This window comes from Mesoplodon densirostris, chromosome 8, assembly GCF_025265405.1.
Source record: "Mesoplodon densirostris isolate mMesDen1 chromosome 8, mMesDen1 primary haplotype, whole genome shotgun sequence".
In the NCBI taxonomy this organism is placed as follows: Eukaryota; Metazoa; Chordata; class Mammalia; order Artiodactyla; family Ziphiidae; genus Mesoplodon; species Mesoplodon densirostris.
In genome coordinates, this window is record NC_082668.1 from 77737570 (window position 1) to 77758739 (window position 21170).

The 21170-nt window shown below is 40.4% G+C and overlaps 1 protein-coding gene across 1 annotated transcript in view; it reads right to left on the reverse strand.

The window, feature by feature from the left end:
* Window positions 1–21170, reverse strand: part of CCDC148 (coiled-coil domain containing 148) — a 286814-nt gene continuing 265644 nt past the window's right edge. The window contains exons 13-15 of the mRNA XM_060106596.1: window positions 6416–6533; window positions 4156–4296; window positions 1–168 (exon numbers count right to left, since the gene is read on the reverse strand). Of these exons, the coding sequence (XP_059962579.1) occupies window positions 22–168; window positions 4156–4296; window positions 6416–6533 (406 nt within the window). The 3' untranslated portion in view covers window positions 1–21. The remainder of the gene's footprint in view (window positions 169–4155; window positions 4297–6415; window positions 6534–21170) is intronic.

Sequence of the window (21170 nt, forward strand, 5' to 3'; positions counted from 1 at the left end):
AACAGGATTTGAGGATGAACTCTAGATTTTGAATACAGTAGACTCTGTGTCCTTTCTTGGAGGTTTCTGGGGACCGATTTTTGGTAATATCTCCTTGGCATAAAATGTTTTATGAAGTCCAGCTTCTCGAAGTGCTAACTCAAAACGAAGTCTAGGGTCAGAAATTATCTGTAGGAATAAAATGATTTAAATAAATAGCATTTCATTGAAGTAAATTTTATCATTTAGTTCTGTATTTCCCCAAGCCGTGTAATCTGTTTTTACTGGATAGATGACTAAATGACAGTAAATTCTGTGTATACAGTGACTATATTCTGTTTATTCTTACTGAAAATATCCAAACCTTTTTGACATTATCACTTTCCAGTATATCAGTGGTTTCCAACATAAGATGTACAGAATATTGTATACTAGATTAGTCAAAATAAAACATTAAAATTATTAAAGATGGGATAAAAGCTTACTTTCAGTACAATCATTGATTTGTTATTTATTGTTAGCTGAAATTATAAAATATAAACAACGATTGATTAAAATAAACCTAAACCACAACCTTGTACATCTGTCTTTAAACAGACATTTTAATTTCTCCATCATTTGGAAATATGTAAATTAAGTTCAAACACATGGCCACTACTTGAAAAACAAAATCAATAGAACTTTTCTTCCAAGGCCAGATTTCTATTTCAAGCAGAACTAGAAAATGCTTCCATCAATCTGACTCTAAGGGGTATAGACATATGAGTAGCTCAATTTCCCTTTTCATTTATAGCTGATTGGACATTATTCCTCCTTCTATGAATACTAATGTCAACAGACACTGTTTGCAATGATAAGAAGGTGGCCACGTATGGATTTCAGCTAATGAAACATTTTACATGAACTTGAAGTCCCCCTAGAGGATGGGATAATAAGCCGTTGAAAGCAACCCCTCCTTCAAGGAGCTCTTACACTAACAGAGGTAAAAAAAATGTATACAGATAACTACAGTCCGTGGCAACATGTGACAGATGCTCCAAGAGTAGTAGAATACAGAGAGACATCTCCTGGTGCCAAGGAGACTAGGATGGTCTCAGGTAAGAAGGACCACTTGAGCTAACTTTAAAGTTCAACTTACTCTTCTATAAAGCTGGGAATGGGGCTGGGGGAGGAAGAGAGATCAAGAAAGAAAGGCACATGCAAACTCAGAGACGAAATAGGTTAAGTTGGGATCGGGGTAATCTGGGTAGAGTACTTGGTACCATTGGGGAACACTGAAAAAGGACACTTCTAAGACTGGGCCTTGAATTTTAAAGGGTTGAAGGCTATGCCAAGGAGTCTGGGCAGCTACTGAGGTTGTGTTTCTGTTTTCAGCATGGAACTAATATAACCATTGCTGTTGTGTAAGAAGATGCATCTGACTACAAGTTCAGGATAAATTAAGGTGGCAGAGAAAGAAGAGACAGAGGCAGGGAGAGTGCTTAAGAGTCCACTACAATTGTCTAGACATGAAATAATAAATGCCTAAAATTGGCTGGTAGCAAGGAAGAGAGAACTGTCCAAAACACTATGAAGGGAAGAATCAATAGAACTTGGCAACTGATCAATACAGGGACTGGGGACAATGATGCATATAAGTCAGGAATAACCCTGAGATTTGTGCCTGAAAAGCAACGTATTTGAGCCTTAGTCCTAGGTTTCTCCTCTTTTGCTCCAAAAGAGTCTCCCTGGTCACTCTCATCCACTTTGAAGGATTCATGCTCCACCTGTGTGCTGTTGACGTCCTCATTATCTCCAGGATTCACCATTTTTCCCCCCAGCTCCAGAACTGTGAGTTTTAAAATGTTTTCATAATTCTGTTTTTTTCAATACGTATCAAGTGAAATGAAGATCTCCCTCACATACTGACCTCCATTTCCCCAATTCTCCTACCCAGAGGAAGCCCATCAGTTTCTTGTAAGTGTGTATTAGACATCTTCAACCTAAACCTGATATAAACAAAACAAATGCTCTCTCCCTAAGTCTGCTTTTCCTTCTGAATTCTTATATGGTTAATGACAGCACCACCTAATGATTATAATTTACTGAATTACTACTAGGTGCCAGACAATATTCTAGGCAATTGACATTTATTACACTAATCCTCACAAGAACCTTACAAATTATTGTTTTACAGATGAAGTAAACAAGACATAAAGATGTTAATAGCTTACACAAGTTCACACAGCCAGTAAATAGTGGATGTGGATTTCAATCCAAAATGCAGGCTCTTCTCAATATCACTCACTGCCTAGTTTAGAATCACCCTCATTCATTATCCCCCCTCCTCTTCTCAGCCAGAGCCATCCATGCCCCTGACAGGCCACCCTCCCCCCACTCCACGCCACTTCTATGAGGGCTCCACCATATTAAAAGGACCTGACTCCACCTCCACCAATTTTCCATTCAGGACACATTGCTATAACATAAAGCTGATTATATAATTCACCTGCTTCAGAGTCTCACCTCTGCTCACAGGATAAAGGTCAAAAGTCTTAGCAAGTAAGATCTACTATACTTTTCACAGTCTGACTGGAATTTATGTCTCCAGTCTCATCCCCCAGCACCCACCTTTATCATGTACCTTACACTGAACACATACCGGTAAGGGCCTCTTTTCACCCTCTTCTGCTTGGTGAAGCACTTATTTCCTCAGCCCAGGTACCTGAAAGCTTTTCAGCTTCTGACTTCAATTCTTTGTAAGCCCAACTGCCCTCCCCGCTTTGGCTTCTGGAGATATCTGTGCATTTTCTAATTAATCCCTCTCCCTACACCCACCCCTCCTCCCAATCCAGCTTTGCTGTTGTTTGTTTGTTTTGTTTGTTTGTTTTTTGAGGTACGCGGGCCTCTCACTGTTGTGGCCTCTCCCGTTGCGGAGCACAGGCTCTGGACACGCAGGCTCAGCGGCCACGGCTCACGGGCCCAGCCGCTCCACGGCATGTAGGATCCTCCCGGACCGGGGCACGAACCCGTGTCCCCTGCATCGGCAGGCGGACTCTCAACCACTGCACCACCAGGGAAGCCCTGTTGTTTGTTTTTTAACTTAAATTATCTGGAATGAATTCTGTCACTGCTGCCAAGATTCCTCAACTAAGATGGAGCTTAGTTTTTCCTTTTCCATTTCTCCGCCTTCCCATTCAGGGTTGCCCGTTCATTCCCTTCCTCTAAGCCGCTGCAGCCCTTAGCCGGAGGCGATCTCACCCTAGTGGAGTTATTCCCATGCATGCTACTTTCCTTCCCAACCCAACTCCCCTGCTCACTTCCTCCACACAGGACAAATTTATCTTTCTCAGGATGCAGCCCTGGCACCAGGCTCAGTGCCAGATACAGTATATGTTCCATAAATATTTGCCCAATTAATATGTGATCTGTTCATCTTTTTATTCCCTAGCAAAGTATGCAGCACATAAAAGAGGCACACTAGATTTGTCACTGAGTGAATGGATGAAGTTTCCTGCTTTTTAAATAATTAAATAAGCATTTAGCTTTTCTTAGATTTGTAAAGTTAACAACTACATTCTCCCTTAACTTCAGTGATATCCATTCATTCACATGTCCTGGCTCCTTCTCTTCCATCCATCCATCTAAAAAAACTTTAAAAAATTCTTTCCAAGCTATAGAAACAGATTAAAATGATTCAGAAGTTCCTAGAAACAGTTAAATAACCTCTTAATACCTTTTCCCACAGCAAATGTTTCATCATTAGCACTTATACATTATCTTCTGTTCATTTTAATTTCAGAAAGCTTCCCTCTGCTTTGTCTTATCAGTATCATTAGTTGTTTCTTTAATAGGATTTATGTTATGCATTTAAAAAATTCTGAATATGATAAATATTTAAACAAAATACATTATTAACACAACTTTAAAATTTTATAAAATTATTTTTTAGATTAAAATAATTTTCAATGACAGATAACATTTTCACATACAGTGTTTTGTTCTATGGTCATCTATCAACTATTTTATATTAAGAATTGTTCAGTAATTATGTGCTCTCATTTGGAAATAAAAATTATGCTAATATGGATGGTATTCAAATGTAAATATTGAAAATAATTTGTAACCCAAAACACACACTTCTACAATTCTTATCATCATGGCTTTTGCATCAATTGTGCTAATTTCCATAATTACCTGCTGTTCATTGTATGTATTCAATGTGAAGAGTGGCTTTTGAAGAATAAATTCTTCTTCGATTCCAATACCCATCCTCGCTTTTGATGCCATTGTGTCTGACATCATTCTAACAGGATCAAATTGAGCGACAATAGCAACCTAAAAGAAGAAAAAACATGGCTACTTGGAACAAGATACAAGCAAAATGCTTCTGGGCAACATTATTAATGTTAATGTCCATTAAAGTTAAGAAATTTTATTAAAGATTACATAATTACAGTTATGATTAAATTTAGATAAAAATTTCTTTTTGATCCAAAGTCAAGGGAAATTTTATATAGAAAACCCACATATTCAACCACCTTGAAAGTAACCAAAAGTAGAAAACAAAAGTGGTTAATTTTTAACCACTAGCAATCTACGGCCATGGTAACAACCACATGAAGTTTTCTAGAAAGTTTAATCTGATTAAGCTGCATCTGGAGCATGTCATTTATGGGTAAAGTCATGTGTGTTGTTGGCATTATTGAGCAAGATGGGTGAGTTTTCATTGTACCAGGCAACTAGATTTCCAGGGACTGTTAAAAACCATTGTTTCCCCTTCCACTGAAAAACTGCAGTCGTTTCAACCCAAATGCCCTTGTCCTTTATGATAATTGAAATTGTTCAAACCTGTATCCTAATGAAAAGAAGCCACTAATTTTGTAAATTATATGCACCATTAATAACACCTGCCTGTTAATTCCTAAAGTCAAGAATTAGCATTAAGAAAATGGCATTTTCAATGCCATTTAGAAATTGTAATGACATAACTTGGGGTTGAACATACTTTAATTATGATAGGTTTCCTAGCCAAAATGTCTTTTACTGTAGTTCTAAACACTGATTACAGATAACGGGCACAGATATTTCCTCTTTCAAAGGGCTCACAGATGGAAAGAATCCTAATCATATGGACTCTGTAGTTATCAAAATTATATTTTGAACAAGAATGTGTTCAGTAAGAGTGACATTAAGTTTTGTCTCCCGAAGGCCATGGTATATAATTATTTGCTAATGATTGAATAATTTAAATTTTGTTGAATCTAAGATGACCAGGACTTAAATTCAAAGTACAGGAATGTATTTCTATAATCTATTTTATAAAAGATGATATAATAGTTGTATGCATTTACACTTCCTCTTTACTAAATATTTCATTTAACTAGACTTCCTTGGTTTGAATCCAGTTTGACATTTACCAGCTATGTGACTTTGGGGAACCTCTGGGCCTCCTCAGTTTTCTATGAAGTAGGAATAATAATAATTCTTACATCATATCATAGGGTTGTGGTAGAGATTAAATGAGGTAAAACCTAAAAGCATTTAGAAGAGGGCTTTATACTTACTAAATATTCAAAAAATGTGAATGCACATTACTACAAACTTGTGAAGTAGGTACTATTATTATGATTCCCATTTTTCAGAGGAAGAAATGAAGCTTAGGGAGGTTAAAAGACCTAAGTTTCCTCTGCCAGTAAGTAGTGAACCAGGTTGTACCAGTTTTGAAGGACACCAGAGGCCAAGTTCTTACCCAAGATTCTATACTGCCTTCACTGACAGAGAAGAGAAACCAGACGGTCATTTCCTATCAGCTGGGAAATGGTGTCAATGAAGACTTTAGAGCTTGTGAGTTGAGCTAATCACTTTCAGGTTAAAAACTATGAAAAATTACCAAGTAAAACTATTTTATCACATTTCCCAAGGTCTTAAATTCTTGCTCTTGCCGACTACTACCTTCGGACTTTTGCCTACTTTTACAAGCCAAAGCAATGGGAGATTTTTATTTCTCCACAAAAACAGTATTTTTTAAAAGTGGTTTTTAACCTGTTTGTTAACTGTGGGATGTTTCCAAACAGAGGTTCCTACCCTAGGGAGAATTATCTTGCTCAATCTCCACCACGTTTTGTCGAGGAGAGTAAAATCCTTCGGCTAGATGCAGAGTTTCACTGCTGTACATGGATACTATTCAGCTTATAAACTAGAGGTAATATGGATGCATTTAAATCTTGGGAGAGCTATTTTAAAGGTGCTGATAAAATTCTTCTAATACACTAAGAAACTGGAAATGGTTCAACATAAATCTAATTGCTCCCAGCAATGAAGACCAGTGTCCCAATTTGGGAAAGTTACATTTCTTATAGCAGATGTCATGAACTAAGCCCTAGTAATAATGTTATTAAGAGCACTTAGAAACATTTTTTTAAACCACCCATGAAATTTTCCAAATTAAAAACACCTGTTTCCTCAGGGCTTCTATTCGCTTCTCTCTCTCTGCTTTTTCAAGTGCTTCTTGAAGGGTCACTTCTTTTTTCTCCATCAAACGCTTTTCCAATAATTCTTGTCTATATTTAACCCTTGAAAAATAATGCACAGGAAAGTTAGGAAAACATCATGATAATGGAGATTACGTGGATAGGCGCATAGGGACAGAAGGTATCTCATAAGTGACATCACTGTCATACTGTTTTTACTTGCTTTTGGTTGATTTCTCATATCAAAACAATAAAGGATGCTTGTATAAAATACAATTTATAATAATTCTAATAACAATCATAGAACTGCAGGTCATGGGGCAGGAAAACATGGGGTAAAATCCAATCTATCTCTTTCTTCATTAAAATCTTTGTATGAACTGTCATCTGCCACAGCTGCAGCTAATCCAACCCGACAGATGACAGCCTCACTCTTATTTCAGCCGTCTTCTGGTAAGTTCTAACACAATTTGAGATGTTAAAAAGGCTATATTACTGATTAAATATACATAATTTTAGAAACACTGGTAAATAAAATACTAGAATAATATGCCCAAAGTATCTCAATTACTAGACTTTCAACCAAACTGTTACTCATAACTATATATGTGTGTGTGTGTGTGTGTGTGTGTGTGTAAGAAACTTTGAAAACTGCACATTGACTGTAGATGGCAGCAAAAACATGACTTTTCCTTAGCATTCTGTTTCCATCCCCCTTAACAGCAGATATTAAAACAGGGCATATTTAAATATCTGTTTTAATACTCCCAGGTTCATTTGGGTCTCCTCGGCTGCCTTTTCAGGCAGCCTCCCTAACCATCTTCTTTGTAGAGATAAGATTTGTCTTTTCGAAAACAGTAGGCACCTGGGTTCTCGAGGGAGTAGGTGGCTGTTGCCTCTGTCTTCCATCATTAACGGTTTAGATTTAACTTCCTCTATGGCATCAATCACAAATGTGCTTTACCCTTAGCGTGCACACCTGCATTTTCCGTGGATATCCCTTCGCTAGACCCTCCTTTATTCTGAATCCTGACATTTACTGAGGTGTTCACTAGGCACCAAGTCTTGTGCTAAGGGCTTTACCTCTTTTAGCTCAATTAGACTTCACATGTTGGGGTACAACTATTGATCCCACGTTAGGGTATCACTATTGATCCCATTTTAAAGATAAAGAAATGGAGGCATAGACAAGTGACGTAAATTGTCCAAGCTCTCACACCCAGTAAATGGCAGACCCTGAGGTCAAACCCAAGCAGACTGGCCCCAGGGCCCATGCCTACTCCTCACCTCTCGCCCCCATGCAACTAACCACTATGCCTTCTATCTTCTCCTCCTGATAGCCCCACTCACCTCACTGACTTATGTGTGCCAAACCCTGAGCTAGATATTGAAAGAACACTGAGAAAACAACTGTTCTTAAACAAAGACAAGCCCAAGAGCTAAACAAGGTATACAGTGTCTTCAGAGAGGTATAAATAAGGTCCACTGAGAATTCAGAGGAAGGTGCAATGACCACTTGCTGGGCTGTGAGAGAGACTGGTGAGTTTTAGCAAGAGCTCTTTAGAGGAGGCAGCATCTGAGCTGGGTCTGGAGGACTAGAATTTGCAGAGGCCAGGAGACACGGCGGCCGAGGTAGGGCAGAGCAGGAGCCGGGATGGGGGTGAGTCCAGGGAGGCACTCGCATTCAGGCTCCTGCACGTGCAGCGCTGGCATCCAAGAGTGGGCGACTTCTTCAGTTTTGTACCCCCGGGGGCCTCACTTGCCCCACCTCATCACAGCCCTGAGTAGGAAAGTGTTCACGGTGGCTAGAACAGAGCAAGTTGATGAGCAGTGACAGAGAGGCCCAGAAAAGCACTGGGGGGCTGAACCTGGTAGTTACATGGTTCCCTCAATGATTTGCTCCTGGGGAGGAAAACTCTTTAAAATCAGGTTGCTCCTGAGGCTGGCACTGAAGAAGGTGCTCTGGGAAAGGAGAGAAGGAAAGCAGGTAGCAGATGCTTTTTGAGGACAAAACCCAGAATGGGGTTTGGAAGGAAGATACTAGGCTCCCTTGATGGCTGTGGCTGTTCTCCGCCATCATCTCCCATTTCAGGAGTCAGTACAGTCAGCTACGTGGATTAAAGAATCTGCAGACCAGATTGCTCCCCTTCTTTGCCGCCTCCCTGTCATGGAAAGCTCTATTTCTCTTTCCCTCCATTTTCACTAAGGCATGACAACCTCCCTAATGAGGTTCTACTCAGCTTAAGCACTGAGTACAAGCTAAGGGAACTACTGTGAAGGTTCAATTAAAAGACAACCTGGGGGGCTTCCCTGGTGGCGCAGTGGTTGAGAGTCCGCCTGCCGATGCAGGGGACATGGGTTCGTGCCCCGGTCCGGGAAGATCCCACATGCCGCTGAGCGGCTGGGCCCGTGAGCCATGGCCGCTGAGCCTGCGCGTCCGGAGCCTGTACTCCACAACGGGAGAGGCCACGGCAGTGAGAGGCCCGCGTACTGCAAAAAAAAAAAAAAAAAAAAAAGACAACCTGGGATTTGACAATTACCATATGTTAATTCTCAGAACTTTTGAAAAGTTTCTCTTCCTCAGGATGTATAGGTTGCTTTGTCTGCAGCAAAGTTTTGGCTACTTTGTGGGAAAGTAATAGTTGTTTTATTTGGAGGAGCTTGACTAGTGAGGAAGAGGTTGCGGAGTGAGGCATTTGTGGCTGTGTGGTAAAGAAAGCTGGCTCATGCTTTACTTTGAGGCTCACTCATTTCTTCAACAAAAATTTGAGCACCTCTGCATCAATCACTGTGCTAAGCACTGGAGATACGATTTCAACACAGGAGACACACTCCTGTCCTCACAGAAGTGACCATATAATGCCAATACAAAGACCCAGGCAATTATGACACAGGGGGACTCTTGCTCTGATGGGACAATGGGGCAGAGGTCATGGGGGAGGTACCTTTGCCAGACTTGGGGCATTCAGGGGAGCATCCAACAGGAAGTGGTCTGAATTTCAGATCTAAAAAGGGAGCAGGAATTCTCCAGATGGGGAGAGAATAGAAAGAATGTTCTAGGTAGAAAAAAAGAAATGGCAATATGAAGGTCCAGAAGGTGGGAGAGCATGGCATGGTACTTTTGAAGAACTGAAAAATATTTGGAATGACCAAAAATGAAAAATGTAAGGTGAGGAGTGCCAAGAGCTGAGGCTGGGGAGGCAAGAGAGGCCAGACTGCGGGGGCTTTGCAAGCATGGGGGCTTTGCAAGCATGAGGGCTTTGATCAGGGCAATGGGATCAGAAAGCTCTCTCCTATAATATGGAGGATGGATTACAAGGAAGCAAGACCAGAGAGAATTATCCAGATGCAAGTTGGTGGTTTCCTGACTTAGGGCGGGGGGGTGGTGCTGGTAGGAGTTAGGGAGAAGACGTGGATTTAAAATTTATGTAGAAAATAGAATAAGTAGGAATCGTTAGTGTTTTTTTATGGGAAGAGGGGAGAGGAAGTTAACGTTTCTGTCTTGCATGATGAACAATGGCATCCCTCACTAAAACTGGGGACTTAGAGAAACCAGGAAGAGAAGGAATTAGGTTCAGTTTAGACATAGATCTGCCGTCATAAGATCTGGGCTGGAGAAGTGGATGGGGATCTTTATCAATGGCATGGGATTGAGTCTGAGGGACAGATGGCACCAGCCAGGAAGAGACTGTAGAGTAAGAAGAGAGGCAGGCCTTGCATTGGTTCCCAAGGAAACAACTTTTTTTCCTTCTTTTCTATATATATTTTCAGTATTTATGAATTTTATATCATTCATTCATTCGTTGGCTGGGTGCCCACTCTGTGCCAAGCACCGTTCTAGGGTGGGTGATCCATGCTGATTAAAACAAAAAAACCCGGCTCTCACAGAGTTTCAATTCTAGACATATATATTTATTCATCTATTTAGAAGTTTAATTTCTTTTCAAAAGGTGGGGGATATTATCAGTTTAATTTCCCCACTCTGCTACAACCCAAGGAAGCAACTTTTAAGAAAGGGGCAGAAGAGGAGGAAACTAAGAGAATGAGGAGAAATGGTGGCAAAGAAGCGAAGGAAGATGGGAACGGCAATGTCACATGCTACAAATCAGTTATAATATAAGATAATCATTGGATTAAATAACAGGGAGCCATTGGCGACCTCGGCATTAGAGAGGTGGCTGAAGAATTAGCGGGAGATAAGGAAGTAAGAGGGAGCAGAGACAACCCCTTCAGTAAGACTGATGCCAACGGGGAGGAGAGAGGCAGGGCAGTGCTGGAGGAAGCTGATCACAGTTGCACTGGCTCCAAAGTGATGATCAAGATGACTCTGACTACCATGAAGATTGGCCAAGGGAAGATTTCAGGAAACAGACACACTCAAATTCTTCATTCTTAGAGATGTTATCGTTTAAACTCAAATAATAATTCACTGTAAAGGGGGAAGCTCTTGGTACATCTTTCTTTTTCCAGTCTGGATAGAAAAATGTCTTTGCCTAAAGAGAAGTGATACAGAAAAACTCCTGGGAGAAAGCCAAATACTCACATATTCATGGAGAAAGAAAATAGCAACACAGTAAAGTCAATCATTTGGAAAATTTTCCACATAAATACCTTCAGCCATTTGAGGTAGCAGCTTTTCTCCAAATTAAACTGTTGCTATGAAAGTCAATGTCAGGAAGTGGCAAAACTCAATAGTCTTTAAGCTCTGCACTGAATTCCCAAACAGGAATCCTAGGTTCTTCTCTCAATCTGTTTTATGCTCCTTGAGTTGACGAAGGTTGAGAGTGTGGTAGAGGAGACCTTCTCCACTCCTCTTGGGGGAGGAGAAGCATCATATTGTTCAAAAGCAACAGCTGCTGCAGAATCAGGCACAGCATTAACAATAATCTGAAAAGGATTTTGTTTAAGCCTCTGGACCTGAGTGTAGTTGAAGGGACAAGAAGCTTTCATGTAGAAATGGAGAATTTATGTATAATTCTGGATAATTTTTATGTGTGTATTGCACTCTAAGAGATGAGTATACAAATGCAAATGGTTTGGAAACACCATGTACTTCACAGCCTCCCTTTGCTTTAGTGAAACTTCAGTAAGAACTGGGCAAAATATTAAGTACAAAATGTTGACCTCCCTCCTATCTGGAGACACAGGTAACTTCAGTCTAAAAGGAAGCTACAGCAAACAAGAGGGGAAAAAAGACTTCAGAATAATTGCTGATAGTGGGAGGTTCTACAGTTTTTGTTTGTTTTTTTTTTAAACTTAAGCAGTAAATAAAACAGCATTAACAACACATCTTAATTAGATTACTCTAACCAGTACGGAACTCCCATCAAAAATGTTTCGGGGGGCTTCCCTGGTGGCACAGTGGTTGGCGGTCCGCCTGCCGATGCAGGGGACACGGGTTCGTGCCCCGGTCTGGGAAGATCCCACATGCTGCGGAGCGGCTGGGCCCGTGAGCCATAGTGCTGAGCCTGTACGTTCGGAGCCTGTGCTCCGCAGCGGGAGAGGCCACAACAGTGAGAGGCCCGCGTACCGCAAGGAGAAAAAAAAAAAAGTTTCAGGGAAGTAATTTGCCCTATTGAATTAGAGGCAGTTTCTAAACAAATCTGCTAGTTCATTTTTAGGTGATGTGGCTTACTCAACATTGAACAAGGAATCTTTAACAGGCACACGCTGGAGGTGCTACTGCCACAGGGGTTTGAGCGGCAGCAGCATGGTGAACCTGTTTCTGCCTGCTGGGAAATCCAGTTTTGGCTTAAACCCCACTCAGAAAGTTTTGTCCACCAAGCAAAGAGAACCCCTCCATGAGCTCTAGGGAACTCCAAGAGGAAAGAGTGCGCAGATCAAAACATAGGCAGGCCAGCTGGCAGCACCCGTCCAAAGGTGGAGGCCGGGGGGAGAGGAGGTGGAGAAGCCAGCCCAGAGAAAAGAAGGGAGATAACATAACCAGTGCCGGTATCGCGCCTCTAACAATCCGGGTGATCGACTCAGTGGGTGTTCTGGCTAAGGGCATAAGCAGAGACCAGTTCCTGCAAATGTAATGTGAATCCTGATACAAAGCAGTGACATCCTGGTACAGATCAGCATGGGACAAGAACAAAGAGGATTCACAGAGAACCCGCAGAACCACAAGGAGATGAACTCACGCCAGCCCCAGAAAAAGATACTATTCTTCTAGCTCAGAGTGCTTACTGGTTCCTTTGTGCGGTGTAAAGGCAAGTTCGTATTGGAACTCTAGTCTTTAATTGATTAATTCAATTAGTCAACAGAGTTACTTGAGCACTTACTATGTGCCAAGCACTGCCCCAGGCGCTCAGGATAACAATAGTGAAAAATAAAAACCAGACAAGATCCCCCCTCTTAAATCTTACCTTATTTGTGGTTTATTCTATATAAGCATGCTTAAATTAACATCCTAGTAAAATACATAAAATTGTTTTAATAAATTATTTTTGAATTTATCACAAAGTCCTAAATTAAAGAGCTCCTTCTTATATTGCTCTAAAGCGACAGTTCTCAACTGTGACTATCATTGGAATTATTCGAACTTAGAAAAAATTCTGATGCCAGCGCCCCACACCACTCTAATTACATCACAATCTGGTTCAGGGGCTCCAGCATTGGTATTTTGTTAAAAGTTCCCCAGGTGATTCTAATGAGCAGTCTGGTCTGAGTGCAGCACCACCTGGCCCCTTGGGTCCCTAATTTGTGCTAATGTCAGGATCACCTGGAGGGCTTGTTGAAGCGCAGATTGCTTGACTGCCTCCTGAGATTCTGATCCAGAAGTAGTGAGGCGGGGTCTGAAAAATCTGCATTTCTAAGAAGTTTCCAGGTGATGCTGGTTCTGCTGGTCTGGGGACCACACTTTGAGAACTACAGCAAAGATAAATATTTTGATTAGAGGGACTCTGCCAACTGTTATCAAGACAAAACCAGATACAAATTACTACCCAGATAGGGCTTCTTATTTATGGTTGCATGTGCTAAACAGTTATATGCCTCAGGATTGACCCACACTAGAAGTTCCTGCTTTCATGCTACTGATGTTCAAGAGCAAAATCTTTAAGTTATGTCATATTTTAGATTCCACATATAAGTGATGTCATATTCCACTGTATATATATATACCACATGTTCGTTATCTATGAAACAGAAAGAGACTCACAGACATAGAGAAGAGGCTTGTGGTTTCCAAGCAGGGGTGAGGATGGGGGAGGGTTGGATTGGGAGTTTGGGATTAGCAGATGCAAACAATTATATAGAGAATGAATAGACAACAAGGTCCTACTGTATAGCACAGGGAACTATATTCAATGTCCTGTGATAAACTGTAATGGAAAAGAATATGAAAAAGAATATTTATGTATATGTATGACTGAATCACTTTGGTGTACACCAGAAACTAACACAACATTGTAAATTAAGGGTACTTCAATTTTAAAAAAAGAGCAGAATCTTTCAACCCCATCCCACCCCCATGACCCTAACACACATGGATGACAGGTTCCCTCAGTGGCAGTGGTCCACCCCGGCTTGGGTCAGTGTCAGTGATGGGTAGTTGCAACAACGGCTGTTACTGAACCTCTTTATTTCCCTCCAGTGGACAAAACACTGGTGTATCCTGATGACAGTTGAAAACCTCAGACTCCTGGTGATATTTAAAGGGTCTATTCAGTAAAATCAAGGAAGGAAGAAACAACTTGAAAGCATTTCAGCTATGAGCCACTTACTTCCCTTGGGAATCGTTCTTGCAACTCCAGGGGGGTAAATATTTTTCATGCTGGAAGTGAAAACCCATAAATAAGAATCATGGACATTTTCCTGTTGGTTGTAATCAGTTCCAACCTAGCCATCTGAGTTCACCTGAGTTAGAAATGCAGAGATATAAACAGCTGTGAAACAAGGACTTAAACCTGGGAATCCAGAATACAGGACAAGATGTGAGGAGAGGGTTACTGAAAGGATGTTGCAAATATCATATTAGCCCTTGCCTCAAGTTAGTGTAGAAAGACAGTTCTGCCACATTTATCCTCCTCTTTTCGAACTACTCCTAACCCTTTCCATCTAGTTTTCAGTAATCCTTTTATACCCTCACATAGCCTCAAAAATTTCCTAGAATACTCCTTTCCAATAGCATTTCAAGTATGGTACAAGAAATAAAAGATGCATTGTCTATTGGGAATTAAAAGCAATAATAAAAGCCTCTCTTCTTTTTTCTTTTTAATCACTGTGCATCAGCAACTCTAAGCAAAGTTAGTGATAAAAACTCCCTCCACTGGAGCATGCAGCCCCATCTCACTGACTCTCGGCTGCTCCTTTCAAATGTTTCCCTTAACTGAAAACCAGTGCTTCCCAGGTGATCCTGCTTCCATTGTTACCCTTTTACAATGGTGAGGGAAGAAGGCTAGCATTTTCCTGGCTCTCCAACAATTCCAGAAAAGTTTTATCCATTGACTTGGGTTAGACCATCCTCTTTCTAATAGGGTTCTTGGGATCAAATACTGGCTTCCCAGGTCACTGCCCGACATTTCCTGAGGGTTATTCAAAACTCCACTCTTACAGTTCCTTGATTCCCCAGCAGCATTTGCTTCTCCCTTGCTTCAACAGCCCACTCCTTAGACCAAACTTGGAGCTTGGCATCACCTATTGAAACTGTGGGTCATCATTATCAAATCCATTTCACCTACCTTCACTAATCAAGGCCATTTTAAGACACGCATGTTCTCCAAGCTGCACGGAGCCTATACAATAAGAGGTTTACCTGAGTTGTTTTCTGGGAACTAGGAGTCAGCTGTGTCTAGCTCAGCTGAGCTGGTTAAGACTGGATAGGACCACCAACCCTCCAACTGAGCATGCATGAGTGTCCGCTAGGTGACCTTTTGATGTCGGAGAGCTGAAAACTCCACCCTCAAATCGTGCTAAGCATCTCCATTTTTGAACATGCAGAGGCCTGTAGCTTAGTTACACCTGAGCAGAACGATGATTGCTGCACCTTTTTCCAACCAACTTTCCCCATGCTCCCTACACCTCAGACCATCCTGCTGCTTTATTCTTTATCCCACAAATACACGGAGCCCCTTGCCTCTGGGGAGGGGGCTCTGAGACTTGTTCTCCTGTCTCCTTACTTGGCTGCTTAGCTAATAAACGCTCTCTTTGCTGTACACCTCTGGCCTCTCAGCGTTTTGCCTTGCTGCCTGTCAGGCAAAACGAACCTGGTCTGGGAACACCTTTTCCCTGCCCAAATTTTACACTGAGGGATTCTGTTCTGACTCCAATCTCTAGGGCCACCATATATACTGATGAAGGCTGCATGCTGCATGACTCTAGGAATGGACTGCCTTCCAACCTCCCATCCTTTTCATGTTCACTCATTTAACCTTACTCAACCTGCTACTACTTTAGCTTATCAGGCTCTCCATTTCTCAACAATATTTATGAACTATGAACTTTGTGCCAGGCACTGGGCTAGGTCTTTCCCTCATGAAGTTTACTGTCATTCTACCTCTTCCTTTTCCCCAGGCTATGAGGCACAATCAGATCTTACTTAATTCTCTCTCCAGCTTTGGATCGATGGGCATATCTCTTCAAAGGCATTATCATTAATATTCTTTTATTGTCTTCTTTTCTTTCCACATCTGTTCTGACAATTTCCAACCCTCATTCTTTATTGAATTTATTATATATTTGTGAGGTTTGAACCTTACCTAGACATTTAACACTCCTCCAGAATGATTTCATTTACCCCAGCTGCTTGATAGTCTCCCTCTTAGCAGAGAACCTCACCTCCTACTTTACTGAAAAGGCCATAAGCGTCCACTTTCCCTACCATGCTTTGTTCACTTCCAATCTTGTCAAGACTCATCTTTATTCATCCTTTCCTCCTTAAACCTGGGCTCTTAATGCCATAAACCTAGTCGTCTCTAGGTCCTGGCTCCGGAAGTAAATATTTTCCTTTCCTATTTCTTCAGTCTTTCTCCCCTCCACGGTTCCTTTTCCTCTGCATACAAACTTCTTCAAATGGGGAAAATACATATCTCTCAACTCTCTCTTTTCAGCTACCATCCTCTTTTTCCCTTCCCGGCAAAATTTCTTAAATGGAGTAGCCATACTTTGTCTCTAATTCTTTGTGTCTGATTTAGTCCAAAACCCCCTGCAGTCTGGCCTCTGACCTTTCCACTTTGTGGAAACTGCTCTCCCCAGTGTCTCCAAACTGTAAACTCAGAGCCTTCTTTTAAAGCTCCTCTGACTTGACCTAACAATGCCTGGTACTGATGACTACCTCCTTCATGAATGCACATCCTATTTCTGACTGCTTTTCCTCATATTTTACTGGCTCCTCCTCATCTGTCCACCCAAGTTGCCAACATAAATCCTCTTTTTAAATCCACAATTTAAAAACATTGTCTGGGAAATATGACTTCAGTTACAATCAAGGCATGAATAGCTGCAGCCTCCAACTCCTTCAAAGCCCCAAATCCTTTGATCTTTTATTTTTTCTCTATGTAATTTCAGGATTGACTTCAGTTAAGTCCCTCAAATGTAACTATATTACAGTGATAGTTAAATGCACAGCTTCTGCCTTAATGGGCACCTGAGCTTGGTATAGTGTTGACATCCTTTTGTGAAAACTTAGGAACAAACCTAATGACACACGGCTAAGTAGAAGTCTGAAATTTCTCCCCAGATCCTCTTAGAAATGAACCACCGTGGCACCATGGGTACCATGGACAGGGCCAAGATTCTGCCTAGCCAATTATTTTGGGTTCGCTCTAATCCAAAGGCTGAGACTTATGTTCCCAATGTTTAATACCTTATAACATGGCTGCAACAATTTTAGCCTGAAATATTTATAGTACAGTTAGTCACTTCAGCTACTTAAAAATCATAGAATGTATAACTTTGAGCAATATAACTTCTTGGAACCAAGAAAATTTTTTATGTGCTTAAACAATTGACTGGGCACACCACATTTGGGATTACTAGCTATAAACCATTTTATAAATAGGAGATATCTTCCAAAAATAATGACTTTAATATTAGAAGAGTTGATTTTTTTAATCCCTGCTTTCTGATAGTAATTGTATAGGGCTACTGCCTATTATGGCCAAATTAGATTTTAATAATTAGACCACACTGTGGTAAACATCTATTGTTTTTTTACCCTCTAGCATCAACCTAGTAACACCAATCCCCTTCAAACTGCCTCACCTCATTCCACGTAGGTCTGTTGAAGCCTGTAATCAAGAATCTCCCCACCTTTCCTCGTATTAGGGGTTTACATGTGACCAGATATGGTTATAGTAGTATATTACAAATAGGACCACAGTGATTGGCCCTCAGTGAGCACGTGAATTCAGCTGAGCCAATTGGAATCTTTCCCTGGGGATTTATATATGGATATTGAAGAAGAAAAGTTTTCTTTTCTCTCTGAAGTTACTAACCTTGAATCATGTGATTAACCCTGGAGCTGCCTGTAGCCATGCCTCCCTCTCCTTCTGCCTCCCCACTCCCAGACACATGAGGAAGTCCGTTTCAATGCGCAAACAGGTACAGAGTAAATAAGTAGAGAGTGAGAGGAACCTGAAGATACCATTTGAGTCCCTGAGGCAAGACCCACTTCTGGATTTCCACTCACATGAATCAATCCATTCTCTTTTCTGCCAAAGCTAGTTTGAGTTAGGTTTCTCTCAGTTGCTTCTGAGGAATCCTGACTAATAGACATATCTTCTATTTATAAGGGAACACTTACCTTTTTTACTCTCTCTAACAGGGGAGCACATACAGAGCTGTTCCAAGTGGTAATCAGTTCATTTCCCAAACTGATGGCCCATGGAATGTTAAGATCCCACAGGATGTTAACATGTGTGCCATCAAAAATGTGTTGGATGTTCCAGTAAGTTTGAGGAAAACTAAGATAAAGTGAAATAAGTTTCTTTATAGTAGGATCTCTCAAAATATTTATTATGATACAGTGGTATGCATTATGAATCTCCAAAAGGAGGACTTAGTGTGCTAATTTCCCCAAATTATCTGATAATAGAAACTTTTTCCATAGAACCCGGTTTGGGAAATGTTACTTGCCTTTCCATGAACAAGCAGAGATATTCAAGTAAATGAACCAATGGGCATAAACACAAATACACTTATTGGTTTGTATTATAGTTATCTGTTTTCACATGTTGCTTCTGTTGGACTGCATTTCCCGAGTATATGGGCTATGTCTTAATTGCCTTTGTATCCCCAATAACTAGAATAGGGCCTAAAACAGAAGGTATGCACCAATACATGAAAGACAGAATGAATGATGAATGAATTTCTAAAGCTATGGAAAGCACCCAATTGAACTTCCTAAGTAGAAGGTAAATGACAGGATATGGGAGTTGATAAAATAAAAAGTTAAGAATAAATTGAATACACACTTCTCCATTAAGCCTGTCAAATTAGTCAGTGGGTATTCCTTTGTAAGGTATTTAATCATTTAAGGAGTGAAGAGAAGTTGAATTACTGGAAAACAAATCAGGTGTTCAGTTTCTTTGGACAATCAGGAACCACTGATGGTAAAAGGCAAACTCAAATGACATCCATGGAGCAGACTTGCTGGTACTGTGATTTCGGAGGGGCAGCACAGGGAAGAATCATCACATGTTGGCTTGCAGGAATTATTTATTATGAACTGAAATTTAAAAGGCTACCCAGGCAAATCTGCATTTATTTGCCTGATTGCTTCCTTACATTCATTTATTCAATGTATTCATATTAAATGCCACATACATGAATGTATAAAAATCATATTCTGCAAAACATAGGAAAAGCCCAGAGCAGCTGGAAACACCTATCAAGTAGACAAGAGCAGAGCCTATATCTGGATTTTTGAGCCTGTATCTGGAGCTTGCCATTTGCCATCATATGAGTTCACTAAGAAAAGACATCTGTCATTCGACACTAATTGGGTAGTTTGCACAGTGACTCTTGAACTCACAAATGGTTTACGGTAGATAAAAAATGGTTTATAGCAGTTTAACATCACAATTTATATGTACTGCATTTTAAAAATCTTTAAGATGCTACATAATCATTTTATCCGCTGTATAAAAAGGGAACTTGTGTTGATTTATCTCACAATATTAGAAGCTATCTTTAAATTCTTCCCACTTAGGTTTGTAAAGAAAAAGAAATGATTTAAAGGTAAGAAAAAGATAAGCATGGGTGATTAGTTTTATTGGAGCTTTTTCTTTTTTTCCCTCTGAAGGATTCTTAGAAGATACATACAATTTCTGACAACCCTAATTTCAATAAGAGTGTTTTCAGAATCACAAATACTGAAAGAAGCATTGCATTAGTGTGGAACTTTGAAAAGTCACACTGATAAAATATACCACTGTGTTATCGAATCATAATATTTCAGTCTGGTTTTATCTCTTTTTAACTTCTGATTTTAATTGGTCCTCAGTTCTTCCAGGGACAGACACCTGTATCGTTATGATGGAACTGGTTTTTCTTCTTCAGAAGTCTTGATGGGATGGCATTGAGACAACAAAAGAAACCACAGTCCTCTCCCTCAAACAAATGATTTAAGTAAATAAGATTAATAAAACTTGCCTTCTCTAATACTGGTTGAAAATCCCCCTTACATTCTCGTTCTTCCTTCCCAGGTCTCTCAGAACTTCTGTAGACGGCAAACATCAAAAAGACCGAAGATTTTTATAGTGATTCAGCCACCCACGGCAATGAAGTAAACCCTGATTTTCTTTCAGCCTAGGAAAAGATCAGCAAAGAGGCTTCACAAATAGCCTCTTCAACATTTGAGGTTAAAAAAAAAAAAAATCAGTGTAGCAGAAAGGTTACTTTCAAAAATATCTTGGGGGGGGGGTTGTTTCCTTTCTTTTTGCCTTTTTTTTTTAAGTAACTCTTCTAATCCACACCCCCCCATACAAACATTATAAAATATTTTCTTTACCAAAATTTTTTGGTTAGGCATTTAAAGTACACTTTTTAAAAAACAAATGATAAAATATATTTCATTTTGGATGTGACATTTCTAGTGCCTCTTTTCCTTTGCTCAGTCCCTCAAATGGTGATTTATTCCTGCTGCAGCTGGAGTTTCCCCCTTCAAGTTTCAACTAGCTTCTCAGGTGACTTCCTGCCAAGGCTCGCCTCTCTTAGCAGTCTCCTTTCTCTCAGAGTTTAGCCTCCCTATGTGAGCTCTGGAATCTTTGTTCCTTATTCCTTTAGAGACAGACACTTCCACAACGCAGCGCCCCCTACAGTCCTGCCAAGTGAACATTGGCGTTTGGATCTGGGAGCACAGGGCCAGTCCCTAGGACACCTTCAAGAGCTTTGTTCCCTACACTGCAGTTTTTCAGGTGAGAGGTCAAAGCTTATGTTCTAGAAAGGCTATTACTTGAGGCCAAGAGAGAGAGATGTGTGGTTTTCTCCAGAGCCCAAGCACATAAACAAAGTTGAAAATAATATTATTGACTAAACTGATAGGGAACCAACTTTATTGGAAAAGATAAAATAATAAACTGGATAGAGATTTACAAATAATACCTAGGTCCCTGACTGTTAGGACCTCTTTTAAAGGAGACCCATAATTTCTCAACAGCATTATTAGGTACAGGCAGAAATAAATCTCCAAAAGCCCTGTATTTTCCTTTCCTACATTAAATTAAAGATGTCCACACCCATATTCCATGGGACTTCTCTTTGGAAGCCTTTCAAAGGAAATGGAGAAATTCCTAG